Here is a 17,500-nt window from a genome sequence, read left to right as displayed (position 1 = left end):
GGACACATCGGATCCTGTGAAAGCGTCGAAACCATTCCAGCATGGAACATGGGCATTAAATAATGATGAAGAGATTAATGACGATCATTGTAATAAATGAGTCTTGATAGCGAGCTACACGTAAAGGTGCAGCTCTGAACCCATCATTTGGGCACGTTATGGGCACACATACACGTTATGGGCACAAACACACACACACATTGCAATTAATCGTGCTTTTATATAGTCTCTGTAGAGTTAAAATTTTTCTTGGGTAGATGTGTTTGAACGGAGTGTTTGAGAGAAATTCTTATTTATTGATTAAATCTCAGGTCATGTTATTGTTTACAAACTATTCAGGTTTGTAGAACTTTGTAAGCAGGTGTGAGTATTTGGGTGTGTCTGCTTCAGGCCATGTGACACTATAAGATTGTTATCATAGCTGAACATAAAAAGAAACATTAACGTATATAGATAGCTAAATCGATAGATAGATAGATAGATAGATAGATAGACAGATAGATAGATAGATAGATAGATAGATAGATAGATAGATAGCTAAATCGATAGATAGATAGATAGATAGATCTAATAAAAATGGAACAAAGACGAAATTGAGAGCATTAAAATGTTCGGACAGATAGACGATACAAAGACGGACAAGAGAAACAACAATTAGAAGGACAGACAAAAAAAGACGGGTCATTCTTGGCTTTCTTTCATCAGTAAAGTCCCAGAAGTCACGACCATTGAGATGGTTCGATCTGGTTTCCCCCACAAAAGTCTAAGCTAAGAGCATTAGACCCCTTTGTAAGAAAGCTAGCCAATATGTAAGGCAACAAAGACAAAAATCAAACAACAAAAAAACGGAGAACACGGTATACATTTACGAATACAGAAATAACAACAGGCGTCTTTCGACTGAGAACGAATCATATTGAGCTGGCGTATATGAAGTAAAAGCCTAAAAGGAGGAACATGGGAGATGGACACAAGAGGTGTTGACGGTCGGCAGTCAGGCCAAGAAAGAGAGATCATGGTTGGCCGGACACCGGACACGTGGAAGGAGGAGAGATGAGTAGGGGACAGCAGGATAGATAGATAGATAGATAGATAGATAGATAGATAGATAGGTAGATAGATAGATAGATAGATAGATTGGTAGATAGAGAGAGAAAGAGAGAGAGAGAGTATAACGATAGTTATAATCCCAGCTGTGTCCTCATGAAGCACATCAGCGTATTACAGTTCTCCTAAGTAAATTTGTAGATGTTCTGAATTATACGAGAGCTGAAAATAGCGAAGAATGCTGTTAAACCGTTGTTGACATCACGATTGGGTGATACATAAATAGGACAAAGAAGCCCAAGCCTAAGAAGCGATCGTTTTAGATATCAGTGAAAAATAATAACTGAGAAATGTTATAAAAACTACCTTCGAAGTCCTCTAAGTGAGGAAAATAAAATGTTGGAACATTTAAATATATACCATTAGGAAGTCGTGCATGAGCCTAGGCAGTGACATTTTAGTTCACTTAATAAAGTTATTCATTCATTGTGAGTACACAAACACCCAACAGGTAGTCGCTGTTATAGATTTAAGCATATCTTAATTAAACAAATTGGATAGATGAACCTCCAATATAGTATAAAATGAAAACTATGGAATATATCCCACTAGTTACTTCGCAGGATATCTTGGTGATTATTCACCTTGTCAGCCGCTGTTGAACTAAAGATAGTGGTATGTTTTGCCAAACAGTCTATAACAGTTGTCGATATATAAAGGAGACCAGGAACGAAGCTATCACCGAGAAATAATAATTGTCTTAAGTTGTTCGAATATTTTCTAAGTACTTTGCTGGAGGGCTTCAATAAGTTAGGTTGAGACTCCTAAAGACATAGCAGAAGTTATATACGATGGACAGTTACACATGAACCTAGGTAATGAAAATTTCGAATTCTATACATTATTATTTTATGGCTTTTTCGACCTCTCGCTTCACGGTTAAAACAATAATTTGCTTCATATCTCTAGAAGCTTCAACCGGTTTAGAATTCCTACTTTTAAGCACAAAGCTACAAAATAAATGTAGAACATTCAAAGTGTTTATTTAGTATAATTGTTTGAACGTCTACCAAGATTACAGCAGATTTGAGTTCGATACCTACGGGCAGCATTCGATTTTGTTTTTTTCCTATCCAAAAGGATTTTTAACTCAATATTCTACACGCTAACATTTATGGTTTTATTGACTTCGATTTTTACAGTTTTAAAAATGATTTACATCTAATATTTTGTTCTTTTCTATGACCAGGTTGTGACAGCGGATTTGGTCACAGTTTAGCCCAACGATTACACAGTAAAGGATACACGGTTTACGCAGGATGTTTGTTTTCCCAACAAGATGGCGCCAAGGAACTTCGAGATATGCAATCAGACCGCATGCACGTTATTCAACTTGATGTAACGTGCGATGATCAGGTCGAAAAAGGAATGGAATATGTTAGATCAACACTTGGTGACAAACGTAAGATCGAGCGTTGTTTTTGAAAATTTTATTATTGATTTGTTTTTGTTTTTGCTTACCTCCGAATCGTGGAGGTGCAATGGCCTGGTGGTTAGGGCAGCGGAATCGCGGTCATAGGATCGCAATTTCGATTCCCAGACCGGGCGTTGTGAGTGTTTATTGAACGAAAACGCCTAAAGCTCCACCAGGATACGGCAGGGCGTGGTGGTGAACTCTGCTGTACTCTTTCACCACAACTTTCTCTCATTCTTTCTTCCTGTTTCTGTTGTACCTGGGGCCAGCCTTGTATTTCAAAGGGTCAGCCTTGTCACATTCTGTGTCAAGCTGAATCTCCCCGAGAACTACGTTTTGTCTGTGGAGTGCTCAGCCACTTGCACGTTAATTTCACGAGCAGGCTGTTCCGTTGATCGGACCAACTGGAACCCTCGTCGTTGTAATCGACGAAGTGCCACGACTTCCGAATCAGCCCTAACTGAGTACGCATATAACAAATAGCGCTCCACCTCTGACCATCCCATCTTCATATGGTGCATTACATGTCTAGGATTTCATTATCCTACTGGCTCTCCATTTTCAGGAGAATACTGTGTAATTAGAGGGGAATTTGGTTGTTATTTCTTGCATGTTGATCAGTGGCATAGGACTTGGTCTATAGTTTGTAGAGTGAGTAAGTTATTATATATTCTAGATATAATACTAGCATTCGAGTGTGGTTGATGCCAGTGCCGCCTGACTGGCTCCCGTGCTGGTGATACGTAAAAAGCACCCACTACACTCTCAGAGTGGTTAGTGTTAGTAAGGGCATCCAGCTGTAGAAACTCTGCCAGATCAGATTGGAGCCTGATGCAGCCTTCTGGCTTGCAAGCCCTCAGTCAAACCGTCCAACCCATGCCAGCATGGAAAGCGGACGTCAAACGACGACGATGACGATGATGCTGATAATACATAAATTAAACATCATAATAATAACCAGACCATTATTCATTTTAAACAAGAGTTGGTTAATACACTCACTCTTGTTCAATCGATATTCTAGTCCCTTCCCTTGGAAGTCCTTAATTTCTTCCATCCTACAAATCCTGTTTGAAAGCTACATCCTCTATATTTCTTTCTCACAAAAACTGCTACCCTTTGAAACGCCTTATAGACCCTTATCTAGAGAATTTGAAGCTGAATATCAACCACATCGATCCAGAAGGTTAAGTCCGGAGCGATTTACAAGGTGTATGAGAACTGCACATTAATGTCCATCTCTTAAGGCTGTGTGAGGAAAGATGACAAAAGCCTTCAGCTCTCTAGGATAGAGATAATTGGTTATGGTTTCTCCATCAAAAATTAGCTCGTCTTTCAAACCATCTAACTTTCTTATGTAGATGTAGTGACTCGAAGCTAATTCCACCTGACTTGAATATAATGACACCAGTCGATTGATATAAAGCTAAAAGAGTAGCGGAAAGGGCAGGACATACCCTTGTCCGTGAGAGGATCCATTACAACCGTTGGAAAAAAACATCAGCTAAATAACGAAATCAAAGAGGAGTTATCTTCATTACTTAGAAAAATAACCAGAGATGATGATGAGAAACTCCATCAAAAACTAGCTCGCCTCTCAAACCATCTAATGGTTATGTTTTGTCAATGATAAGTTTGTATCGTTGCACTAAATTTGATAGGTTGATTACAAGAAATAACACGGAGAAAGAAAGCGTGATAAAGACTGGAGATCGATATAGACTCTGGTCAAGAAGTATTAAATAGAGTATTCTGTTCACGACATGTGGTGTGATAGGAGCAACCAACTCGGGGAAAGTTTTAAAACTTCAAGCGTAGAGGACACACAGGTTTTCACAATATAAGAGATATATTTCATATTTGAAGTCAGGAAAAAAGGCAATGCCCACGAACCATTGCCGTGTCCCCGCGACTAGAAGGGAGGAAATTATCCTCAAAGTGAATCCCTGGTTCGAATCCCTGCAACAAAGTGGAGGCCACTAAAGGGAGACAAGGTACCAGGAAGTGGTGTCAAACCGTGCAACGATTAATCCTACTGTACAAGACTATGGTAAAATTTGTATTCAGAAGTTAAGGCACCTGAACAAATATTGCAAAGCATTCGGTATGGCGATGCTTCATTTGCAACAACCTACCGCTCAGACTGGGGCATTTAAACGATTCTTGAAGAACGAAAAGTAAAGTTGAGCTTGTCAGGATTTGAAACTGGAGCGTTGAGAAATCGGAACAGATACTGCATGGCATTGCATCCGACGTTCTGACAAGCCTCCTATTTCGCCACCTGTTATTGAACTGTCATACTATCAGTTTCAAGCGGGCAATGATTGTAACGTTGCTACAGATAATAACTAATCTTTTGTTTGTTCATTTTCAGAATTATGGGCGTTGATTAACAATGCTGGAATCGCATCATTTGGAGAAATCGAATGGACAAGTGTACCATTGTTCAAGAAAATTATGGATGTAAACGTGATTGGTGTTGTAAGGGTAACAAAGGCATTCCTACCCCTTCTACGAAATATCAAAGGACGTGTTATCAATGTTGCAAGTTTAGCGGGTATGTATCATTTGATTTTCTTATTTGCTTTTCACCGAACTCCTCCTATCATTCTGCTATACTATTTCTATTTGTACCTCTGACCCTTTCATTATATCGCTCTAAAATTATGCATTTAAATAGGTAAATACATATGTGTGAAATTAAAACATGCTAATACCAAACTCACATGTCAGCTCTCTCACTTACAAACATATACACGAGCGTAGAAACATGAACTTATCTGTGTGTATATATATCACCTATTGGTCACAATGCGCTTCGCATCGTTTTAGCTTTCAAATGATGACACTCTGCTGGCTAGGCGAACAGACGAACATTGCCCCTGTTCTGAAGGCTACTCTATCACAGGGTTGCCCATTTATAGCTGAGAGGACTAGAGTAACTTGAAATGAAGTGTTTTGCTCAAGAACACAACGCGCCACCGGGTCTGCAAATCGAACCCACGATCTAGCGATCGTGTGTGAAATGCACTAACTACTAGGATACACGCCTTTACACACGCACGAGCACGTGTCCTTTATGGATAACAGAAGCAATGTTAGACCAGTTTACTGTTAGCTGAATGATTTAATGTTATTTAAAACACTTAATACTTATTCAAGAATGTTTAAGTATCCTTGGAAACAGCACGATTTTGAATTTTTCTTTTGGGGGTAGGCAAAAAACAGTGACTAAAGAGTAATGTTTTGTTGGTGTAGTGTTTTTTCAGTGAGCTAGCAGAATCGTTAGCCCGACGGGAAAAATACTCAGCGGTATTTCGTCTGTCTTTACGTTCTGCGTTCAAATCCCCACCCCCGAGGCCGACTTAGCCTTTCATCTTCTTGGTATCGATAAAATGAGTAATCGACTTACAACCTATATTGCTGGTCATTTACCAAAATTTAAAACTAGTATTCTGTTTGAGAGTATAGGCAATTTTGTAGATTCTTGATAGTGTTATGCTATGAGAGAGTATTGTTGCACAGTAAAATCGTCTACTTTCCTGAAGTTCAAACAACGCGACACTCCGTCGGTTACGACGACGAGGGTTCAAGTTGATCCGATCAACGGAACAGCCTGCCCATGAAATTAACGTGCAAGTGGCTGAGCACTCCACAGACACGTGTACCCTTAACATAGTTCTCGAGGAGATTCAGCGTGACACACAGTGTGACGAGACTGGCCCTTTGAAATACAGGCACAACAGAAACAGGAAGAAAGAGTGAGAGAAAGTTGTGGTGAAAGAATACAGCAGGGCCTGCCGGAGCCTCGTGGAGCTTTAGGTGTTTTCGCTCAATAAACACTCACAACACCTGGTCTGGGAATCGAAACCGCGATCCTACGACCTTGAGTCCGCTGCCCTAACCACTGGACCATTGCGCCTCCTCCACGTTGTTTTTAAGGTTGTTTCTACAGATATTCTATAGAAATTACAGCCAGCGCTAATTTTTGCTACAACGTTTCGTATCGAGACGTCAGATGAAAACACGCAATGAGATCGGGGACAAAAGTGAGTAATGAGTGTACCTGCTATACTTCAGGGGTTGTTGCCTCTTCATCAGCACCCATCTAACCCACTTCTGTCTCTGAACATATTGCTTATATAGCCACCGCATACAGCAGTGTTAAAGTTACCAATTTACATAGACGCATTCCTGGAACTGGTTGTTGTTGGCACTCCGTCACTTATGACGTCAAGGGTTCCAGTTGATCCGATCAACGGAACAGCCTGCTCGTGAAATTAACGTGCAAGTGGCTGAGCACTCCACAGACACGTGAACCCTTAATGTAGTTCTCGGGGATATTCAGCGTGACACAGTGTGACAAGGCTGACCCTTTGAATTACAGGCACAACAGAAACAGGAAGTAAGAGTGAGAGAAAGTTGTGGTGAAAGAGTACAGCAGGGTTCGCCACCATCCCCTGCCGGAGCCTCTTGGAGCTTTAGGTGTTTTCGCTCAATAAACATTCACAATGCCCGGTCTGGGAATCGAAACCGCGAGTCCGCTGCCCTAACCACTGGGCCATTGCGCCTCCACCCTGGAACTGGTATGTAGACATTAAAGGTTTGTAGGTACGTAACACTTCGTTATATAAACACAATATATTATGAAGTATACTAAATTTTTTTTTGTTTGTTTCTATAAGTCGGCATCACGTCCCACTGCATCAGCAGTGCTTGTTCCATAATTTTTAATGTTGTTTCTGGGAGCAGAAGTGGATTAGATGGGTGTTGATGAAAGGGCAAAAACCCCACAAAATATGGCATATACGCCCTTTTGTCTCTGATCTCATTGCTCGTTTACATAAGTGCCACGTACCTACAAACCTTTAATAACACAGCAGTTGATCCAGATATCAATCTCTACATATCGATACTTTTACTTAAACGTAAATTGGTGTATGACTGACAACTGCACAACACGGAATACAGGGGAAAACAAACTGAAACAATATAGTTTCGATTTCACGCTGATAATATCACTTTAGGAATGTTAGCTACGTTGCGCAATATTATTTTCTGTTGCACCTGAGATGCAATCAGTTGTATATAGTAAGTTAGATAGCTTGCTGGCATAAATATTTCTTCTTTTGATTGCGAGTGTATTTAAATGTTTCCCAGTATGTGGTGAAGAAAAGAATTCAATCGCAAACCCTGTGCTTTCACTGAACGAATAGTTCAGTTCACTATCCAATACGCAAAAAACAACAATAAAATCCACACTACTCACTCACACAGCAATAACATACAGACACACATACTTCCTATAATACTGTCATAACAATACCATGCACATATTTTCCATATAAGACACATATCTTTCAAAGCACTCAGTGCCCCACCATTCAGCGTCACATAACACATATCCACACAATATACGTCAGCAACAATCACATTAAGAAACTTGAGCACACATACCCCCACCCCACCCCAACACACACACACACACACACATACATTAGCTTAAATAGCGTGCACAGACAATCATACAAATTAGGCATATAGTTATCTCCCTTGTTGCTCTTGTGTGCATAAAAGCTCTTTAGTTCCTAACTTCCGATACTGCCAACGTGACTTACTGTAAACTATCTTTCCACCTTCTGTGTTTCCTTTGTCATTTTGCTTTTCTTTTCTCTTAATATTCTTTTCTCTCATTCTATTCCCCGAAAAAAGTTTTATGTTTAAAACGTCAAAATCCTTTCATTTTCCATTTCCTTAGTTTCTCCCGTAGTTACCATTCGTTGTTTTCACCCTGTTTTTCATCTTATTTCCTCATGGTCAATGTTCCACCCGTATTCCAATGCTCACATTTGTATTCACGTAGATGCTTTTTTCTTTTCCATTTCATGTAGTACTTGATTCTATTGGTACTCTTGAGTTTATACCATTAAAATCTATTCCCACAGGCTACCATATATATATGTATATATATATAAAAGTGTATATATTTGCGTTGGGAATCACTCCCCATCGCCAACCGGTGGTTGTCACACGCTGATGACGGGTCAATACCCAGAACTCGGGTCTGTGTGCATCACGTGAGGCTGGAGATGGGAACGATGACTTCCCTTTGCAAATACTGATAGGGCACAGACAGTGTGTCAATAGCCAGCTGGAGGAGATGTCTTCCTGGGGCTAAAAGCTACAGTAGCATCGACCCTTAAGGGTTAGCCACATTTAGGTGGCAAATATACTTCACGATATATATATATATATATATATATATATATGTGTGTGTGTGTGTGTGTGTGTGTGTGTATGTGTGTGTATTGTAATACCTCGACTATCGTGGATGTTACGTTCCAAAACCTCCCACAGAAATAATTAAAATCTAAAAGAATATAAATACCTATCGGTTGCAGAAACCTGCGATATTTATTTACATATATTAGCCAGAAAAATCCGCGATGTACTCAGTGCGCGATAGGTGAACCGGTGAACCGCTATGTATTGAGTGCATGATAGGTGAACTGCGATATGGCGAGGGATTACTGTATATATCTGTACGTATATATATGTGTACGTATATATATATGTACGTATATATATATTTGTGTGTTTATATGCGTTTGTGTATGTGTTTATATATGCATGTATATATATGTGTGTGTGTGTGCGCTTGCACATACACACACATTCGCATGTACATACATACATAATACAAACATACATACATACATATTTGTATATTTATAGCTGAACACTGACGAAGTAAGGTACAAAAGTTACAATTCGCCACTAAGCTAAAAGCGAACAATGGCATGAGAAAATGTCGTACCTTCGTGTGTTTTAAATGTTGGTTGAAATGTCTTTGCTTTTAGTCCATTGAGGATTGACTAGAGACTAAACAGCAACAACAATAACACTCACAAATGCATTATGACCACCAGTATAGAAAAAAAAAAACCTTCACAGTTATGAAACGTGCGCAGTTGTGTTCTATTGTGAAACGTACACCCACAAGTGTAAATTTACCCTCATGCACACGCATGCACACAGCACACTCACATATATGCATACATCAACAAATTCAGCTGATTATAAAGTGTAACAGCTGCTTGGACTTTGTCCCCTTTATTATCATATTTCTGCTACTAAATTACAATCCTTGTTTCGATTAATTTGGAAAATATTGAAGAATTTAGAAAGATAGCTTTGTCGTTATTTAATTGGTGCCAAATTCCACCGGAGTCGACTTTACCTTTCATTCTTTCGGGGTCGATTAAATAAGTACCAGTTACGCACTGGGACCGATGAAATTGACTAGCCCCCCCCCCCGCTCCCCAAAATTTTAGGCTTTGTGTCTATAATACAAAGGATTATTTCAATCAACATGAGATTTCTAAGTTTTTAATTTAAATTTACTTTTATGAAGAAGTTTCTATTGTAGGAACCGAGGCGATTTCAGGCGCTTTGTATCAAAAGGGTGTTATTTTATTAGTGACCAGCTTCGACTCTGTACAAGAAAGCCTTACAATAATTCCTCCATAACACACTCACACACACATACACTCTCTCTCTCTCACACATACACACACACGCACACACACATACATGCACACACGCACACAAGGAAGTGATATATGCCCACTGTCGTGGCATGCCGTCGGTTACGACGATGAGGGTTCCAGTCGATCCGATCAACGGAACAGCCTGCTCGTAAAATTAACGTGCAAAGTGGCTGAGCACTCCACAGACACGTGTACCCTTAACGTAGTTCTCGGGATAATCAGCGTGACACAATGTGACAAGGCTGACCCTTTGTATTACAGGCACAACAGAAACAGGAAGAAAGAGTGAGAGAAAGTTGTGGTGAAAGAGTACAGCAGGGTTCGCCACCAACACCTGCCGGAGCCTCGTGGAACTTTTGGTGTTTTCGCTCAATAAACACTCACAACGCCCGGTCTGGGAATGGGAATCGAAATCTACGACCGGGAGTCCGCTGCCTTAGCCACTGGGTCATTGCGCCTCCTATATGCCACAACTATAATCAGCAATGCAACAAACAAAATACAAGGCTACGAAGAAAAGTTTCTTCATACTTCACATTTCGCCATATACATATTTTTCAAATTTACGTTTGACGCTTTAGCATTCAGGCCACTCAGTCAAATGTAATGTTTATTAAATCACATTGTTATGAATTGGTCATGCATTATTTCATAGCTTTGAGATTTCAATAATGTGATTGTTTATTATTAGAATGACATTGTAGGATAGGTATGAGAGGCAAGATCTGTCCGATTTGAACATAAAACATGCAAACTCTTTGAGGCACATAAAACCTTCCTAAATGCTAAATGGCTAAATAATCTTTCTTTAATAGAGTGCCTCATCTGAAAGTACAAAAATCTCAGAAATAATGCAATATTCAAGTTTATAATATTTGATATAAACATCAATAATGTGTAGTTAATTTTGATTTATCATAAATAATTTTCATTATCTATAAACACATTAATTTTTATTTTCTCCGTCTATTTTTTCACATGCAGGTCGATATACAATCCCAGCATTCTCTGCATACTCCATGTCAAAAGTAGCATGCATTGCGTTTTCTGACGGCCTCCGACAAGAGATGAGCAAGTTTGGAATCAAAGTTATTACTGTTGAACCTGGGCTTTACAAGTAAATATGCACATATTTCGTCTTCCTTTCTTCTCTCGCTTTCTCTCTCTCTCTGTCCCCCGCCTCTCTATCTCTCCCTCTCTCTCTCGTATACACACAGTATCGTGTGTGTGTGTGTGTGTGTGTATATATAAATGCGTGTTTTTGTGCGTATGTATAGATGTATGCATATGTGTATGTATGCTTTTAACATGTTATTGCATTTATTACAGTACACTGATGAGGTTAAGTGCCAGATTTCATAATGTTTCTATAACTCTTATATGATTATTACGGCATTTTGATGAAACACGCGTATGTTCCCTAAAGTATTGATTACCATACCTTTGGCGATTTTTTTTCTCCGTCTTCCTTTTCTCTTGGACTTTCCTCTGTCTCCTTTTTCTGAAGAAGAGCTTTGCTTGAAACGTAAAACCACCTTTCTTTCCTTCCCTGAGTGTCTGCTTATACTTTGCATGTACCACGTCCTCGCGTTGTTGTTTTTTTCTCGTGTCTGTTGGGGTTGGGGGGGGGGGGGCATTTACTGTGTGTGTGTGTGTGTGTGTGTGTATCAATGTTTGCGTGAAAAACATATTTAAAGAAAACCAATTTAATATTAACCTGAAGGATTACAAGATATTTTCTTGGACGAGTACATACTTATTCATTTTTACTAGGAAAAGATTGACAGTGACATCTGATATATATATATATATATATATATATATATATATATGATATATACAAATTAATGAAGCAAATGGAAGATTGATTCGTAGTAAATCCATCTTCCGTTTCCTTCATCAGTTATAAAACTCAACAAACACTGTGGATTTCCTGACGTAGATCCAGTGAAAATTATATTGTAACCCTGGATGACATCCGGTTGCCCAATAGTAGACATATGCTCTAAGTCCAACTAGTCACACACACACACACACACACAAACATACATTTAAACATCTACCTTACTCGTGAACAAAAGTTTCAAGCCCTCCTTAAAACTCCTCTAGCATGATAATCGAAAAGTGTTATGTAGTATTTAGGTCTATTTGTATTAAACGCAACACGTCCCGGTCAGACTAAGCCAATGTACGCAATACATAATTCATAAAGGGCAGTGAGCTGGCAGAAACGTTATCACGCCGGGCGAAATGCTTAGCCGTATTTCGTCTGCCGTTACGCTCTGAGTTCAAATTCCGCCGAGGTCGACTTTGCTTTTCATCCTTTCGGGGTCGATTAAATAAGTACCAGTTATGCACTGGTATCGATGTAATCGACTTAATCCCTTTGTCTGTCCTTGTTTGTCCCCTCTATGTTTAGCCCCTTGTGGGCAATAGAGAAATAAATATATAATTCATAATGTATATCAGCATCTGTTAGCACTATTAGTAAAAATTACCACATCGAGATTAATTACAAAGTTCCTTGTCGTGTACGCGTTCGTCGTGTGCACACGTGTGTGTGTGTGTGTGTGTGTGTGTGTGTGTGTGTTATATGTGTACATATGCCGAAAGAACAATGGAAGAAGAAATTTTTCCTTTCTCAGGAAACCATTGATTTCGACATGTACTAACTGACCTTGAAAAGAAATATTTTCAATTCTATCTCTGGCCTTGAATAGTCTTTCTTCCGTTCAGTCCCACTAATACACACACACACACACACACACACACACACACACACACACACACACACACACACACACACACACACATATATATATATATATGAACGTAATTTTTTGTGTTTGTTTTGCAAGATTCTTGAACCGGAAACGTCTTTTGAAGCAGACGTTTTTGTACATTGGAAGTGGCGTTTTGTATCTTTGTATTGCCCTAAGTATTTATTTCGTGTGGCCAGTAAAGAATACATTGTTGTTGTTGTTGCTGTTGTTGTTGTTGTTGTTGTTGTTGCTGACGTCGTCGTCGTCGTCGTCGTCGTCGTCGTAGTCGTTGTTGTTGTTAAGGCCGTGAGCTGGCGGAATCGTTAACACACCAGGCAAAACGCTTATCAACATTGCCTCCGACTTTAATCCTTTCGGGATCGATAAAATAAGTGCTAGTTGAGGACTGGAGTCGGTGTAATTGACTTACCGCCGCCCCCTGAATTTGCTGGCCTTGTGCCAAATTTGAAATTGTTCTCGTTGTTGTTGCAACAATCTTGCCTGTGATTTTATTAGGTTCTTTGATGGGTTCTAGGAGAAAGTTCTGTATCAGGGCGTATGCTTTATTGACAGAACGACCCTCCCAAACATGTAAATATATGTAAATATGTATGCATGAATGTCTGCATATATAAACTTATGTTATTTCCTTGTTTTTGTAGGACACCAATTGCGACCAATGTGAGCAGTGACACTGAGAGACGATGGGCCAGCACTCCTACAGACATCAAAGAGGTTTACGGCGAGGAATACTTCAAAGAATTCATGACAGTTATCACCTCACAGATGCAGCGGGCACGTGAAAATGTGGAGGAGGTTGTCGACTTGATGGTACATGCTGTCACCTCTTCAAATCCGAAAATTCGTTATGTACCATACTGGGTTACCAACGTCCGCTCGACGATTCTTATGTATCTGCCCAGTGTTCTTCGGGACAAGTTATTTAGATCGTATTCTGTGCGATGTGAACCGAAGTGCATGCACAAAGAGTAAGCATAAAGCCACATATAGACAGCACCATCATCTCCATTTGTGTTCTCATTTTGTGCCATTAACTCTTAGAACGTACATAACTACAATGCTGCCAATGAATGCGACCAATAACACCAACAGCGAAAGCAGCAGTAGCGAGGTGATCACAGTGTTTCTTCAACCGACAGATGCATCATCACATATGATATCATCAACAACTACGAAGGTAGGCTTAAAAGTTCATAGGCTGACCCCGATGCAATGGTCGAACTTGACCAAATGGGTTTTATTTTTCGACATAGTCTCCCCTGCGGTTCATACACTTCTTCCATCGGTATCGCAGCGCTTGAATTCCCGTAGTAGTGGTATGGAAACTCTCGTCCTGACCCTCAAAAAAGTCCTCAACAGCAGATATGACTTCATCATCGGTCCGATACTGCTTCCCAGCCAAGTGTTTTTTCATGTTGGGGAACAGAAAATAGTTAGATGGTACCAAATCAGAAGAATATGGAGAATGATCAAAGCTACAGTCGTGCACAGCAGCCATTGCAGCCACAGACGTGTGTGCAGGCGTATTGCCCTGGTCAAGCAGGACCCCGCTTTCGTCAGCTTTCCAGGCCGTTTTTACTTGATTGCCTTTCGCAGCTGCCTCGGCAAGCTGGCAATAGTATGGCCTTTCTGAAGGTAATCAATGAACGCAATGCTCTTTGCATCCCAGAAGATGGAGGCCATCAATTTCCCTTCCAATGACACCACTTTGGCCTTCTTTGGTGAGGGAGAAGACGGGTGTTTCCACTGCATGGACTGCCTTTTGGTCTCTGGCTCAAAGTGGTGAACCCAACATTCATCTTGGGTGAGGAAACGTTCAAGAAAACCGCCTGGATTTGCTTCAAAAAGTGTCAAGTTCGCCTGCGACATGACCAGCCTGGTGTGCTTTTGATCAGGCGTCAAAAGTCGTAGCACCCATCGAGCAGAACCCTTCGACATGCCAAGTTCGTTATGCAGAATGTTCTCAACTCGTTCACGAGAGATGCCTACAGCATTAGCTATCTGATTAGCATTTAAACGTCTGCTATCTATCGCCATGTGGTGAACACGGTCGATGTTTTCTTGGGTGGTGGCTGTGGCAAGGACGTTCTGACCTTGGGCCGTCTTCAAGACTCTCCCTACCCGTCTTAAATTCAGCTGCTCACTTCTGCAATGTTGATAAAGCTGGAGCATCATCCCCTAATGTAGCAACCTAGAGCCGTGACTGCTCCGCCAGGTCCGACCCGCAAATCTGCGGGTCGAACCCCGTCACGGTACCGACCGCGGCTCGGATCGCGACCGAAACGACGGCCTTTCGATCGCACCAGCGGTTCGCCGGCGGGAGACCGCCGCCGATGCGTCTGCAGCCTCTTTGCTCGCTCCTAATCGCTCGCTCGCTTTCTTGTGGGCTAAGCCCTTTTTCTGCAGATATTTGATAACACCACGGTGCCAAATTTCATCCCTTTTCACGAAATGACTCTAGTACCACTTTTCCAAGTCCTCAATTCTGTATCCTGTGTGGGTTTATCTGGAAAGAAAAATATGCAGTTAGCATCGGTGAAAGTTAAATTTAGTACATGCCAAGTTTAATTACTGTATAATAACTCTTTCTTAGTCAGCCTATGAACTTTTCAGCCCACCCTCGTATACTTATATTGATAAAACAACACGATCAAGGGTTTAGTCTGTCGCTCGTTATTTACTAAAGTGGAACAAGGTAATTATAGTGAGACCCATTAGTGACCACCACAACCACAAATAACATGAACATCATCACAAACAAATATACTAAATGGAGAAACAGCTTCTAAATGAACGAAAATTAGCAGAAAAATTGGACTCAAACGCTAAATAACCAACTAACAATTAAACAAATAATTAACAATACCGAAGGAACAAAACTGCTGTGAACATAAATATTAATTAAAAGCAATACACTATCAACAAAACAATCATCAGCATCATCTTCATCGTCATCGCCGTCGTTGTCGTCATCATCATCATCGTCATCATCATCATCATCGTCATGAATAATGAGGACCATTGCATCATCATCAGTAACATCCGTCACGAAAAATTATATTTTTATCATCAGTGTAATCAACATGAAGCTCATTATCATCATCATTATCTTCATCATCAACAGCAACAGCAACAACAACAATAACACCAGCAGCAGCATAGCTATCGACATAAGCAACTTCATCATCACTATCATCATCATCGGATCAATGTGGATGGTGTTTTGTCATAATCGTGGGATCATGAGTGCGGGAAAGAATTTTGCTTAGAGGGTGCAAACCCAGTTTTTTTCACAAGGATGTTCAAAGTGTTTTCATTGTCCCCTACACCCGAAAGATTTTCAGGGTGTGTTCTCGCAACCCTTGCGCCGCCTGTTCCTGAACCTATGTGTAGGTTCCACAAATACGCTTCAACACAGAGCGATTATTTGCCCCGTGGGACACACCCGCAACATACATTCACGCTAGTGTTTAGGGCCCATATATGTAAACACGTGCAGATATACTCGTGTTTATATCTGTTTGCGCTTGCTTGTGTGTGTGTGTGTGTGTGTGTGTCTTTTACTTGGCTTGGTCATTGGACTGCAGCCATGATGGGGCCTCTTCCTGAATGGTTTTTAGTGGAACTTATCAAACTCAGCACTTAATTTTAAAGTCTAGTTCTTGTATCGTTTCTCATGCCAAACCGCTAAGTTACAGGAGCACAAAGACATATACACACACATATATACATATATCTGTACATAGACAGTCTTCAACTCAGCTTCCCAGTTTCTGTCTACGAAATTCCCTGACCAGACATTGGTCCGCTTAGGGCTGAAGTTGATGATACACAATGAAGATAACCTCGCATTAAAATTGTATCCGAAACTTCTTGACCGCAAAGCGAGTTTGTTTATCAAACAGCCATGCCTGCACCTATAAATATGATAACTTGCATCGGCCGGAAGTTGAACGCGGATCGACAGCTTAGAATGCAACCATAGTAACCGCTGCACCACCACCGTGCCATATATCACAGTAGGTAGATTTTCCAAATCGGAATATGGTGGGGCTTGTGTGGAAAAATAAAATTTCCTCAAAAAGGTGCTCAGTCTAATGGCGAAGCTGGAATTAGAGGTATCGGTGGTGCGTCGATTGGGAAATATTTTGCGAGCTTAGACACGGTCTTTATGGGAAAAATTCTGGCATTGACTTGGATGCTGAGTCAGTTGTCTATATTATAAACACATACGCACAAACATAGATTATTTACACATACGAGTGTATATGTGCGTTTGTATATGGATATATGTACGTATGTATGTATGTATATCTTCTTGTTACTCTTTCATTCTTCTACTTGTTTCGGTCATTTGACTTCGACCATACTGGAGCACCGCCTTTGGTCGAGCAAATCGACCCCGGGACTTATTTTTTTGTGAGCCTCGTACTTTTTCAAACGGTTTCCTTTTTGCCGAAATGCTAGGTTACGGGGACGTCAACACACCAGCATCGGTTGCCGAGCGATGTTGAGGGGACAAATACAAACACACAAACATATACACAAGCATGCATACATACATACATACATCCATACGTATATATATATATATATACATATATATATATATATATATATATATATATATATATACTAGAGTATGC

General features: G+C 40.3%; 1 protein-coding gene across 1 annotated transcript in view; it reads left to right on the top strand.

The window, feature by feature from the left end:
* The window catches only part of LOC106883757 (D-beta-hydroxybutyrate dehydrogenase, mitochondrial), a 99,391-nt gene that overhangs the window by 79,588 nt on the left and 2,303 nt on the right, over nucleotides 1-17,500 (top strand). Inside the window, exons 3-6 of the mRNA XM_052968135.2 lie at nucleotides 2,297-2,509; nucleotides 4,896-5,078; nucleotides 11,056-11,188; nucleotides 13,496-17,500. The exon at nucleotides 13,496-17,500 is cut by the window's right edge and continues 2,303 nt beyond it. Coding sequence (XP_052824095.1) covers nucleotides 2,297-2,509; nucleotides 4,896-5,078; nucleotides 11,056-11,188; nucleotides 13,496-13,826 — 860 coding nt within the window. The 3' untranslated portion in view covers nucleotides 13,827-17,500. The remainder of the gene's footprint in view (nucleotides 1-2,296; nucleotides 2,510-4,895; nucleotides 5,079-11,055; nucleotides 11,189-13,495) is intronic.

Source organism: Octopus bimaculoides, chromosome 5 (assembly GCF_046866305.1).
Source record: "Octopus bimaculoides isolate indiv1 chromosome 5, ASM4686630v1, whole genome shotgun sequence".
NCBI lineage: Eukaryota > Metazoa > Mollusca > Cephalopoda > Octopoda > Octopodidae > Octopus > Octopus bimaculoides.
The sequence above is the reverse complement of the archived record's forward strand: the minus strand, read 5'-3'. Positions and strand labels throughout refer to the sequence as shown.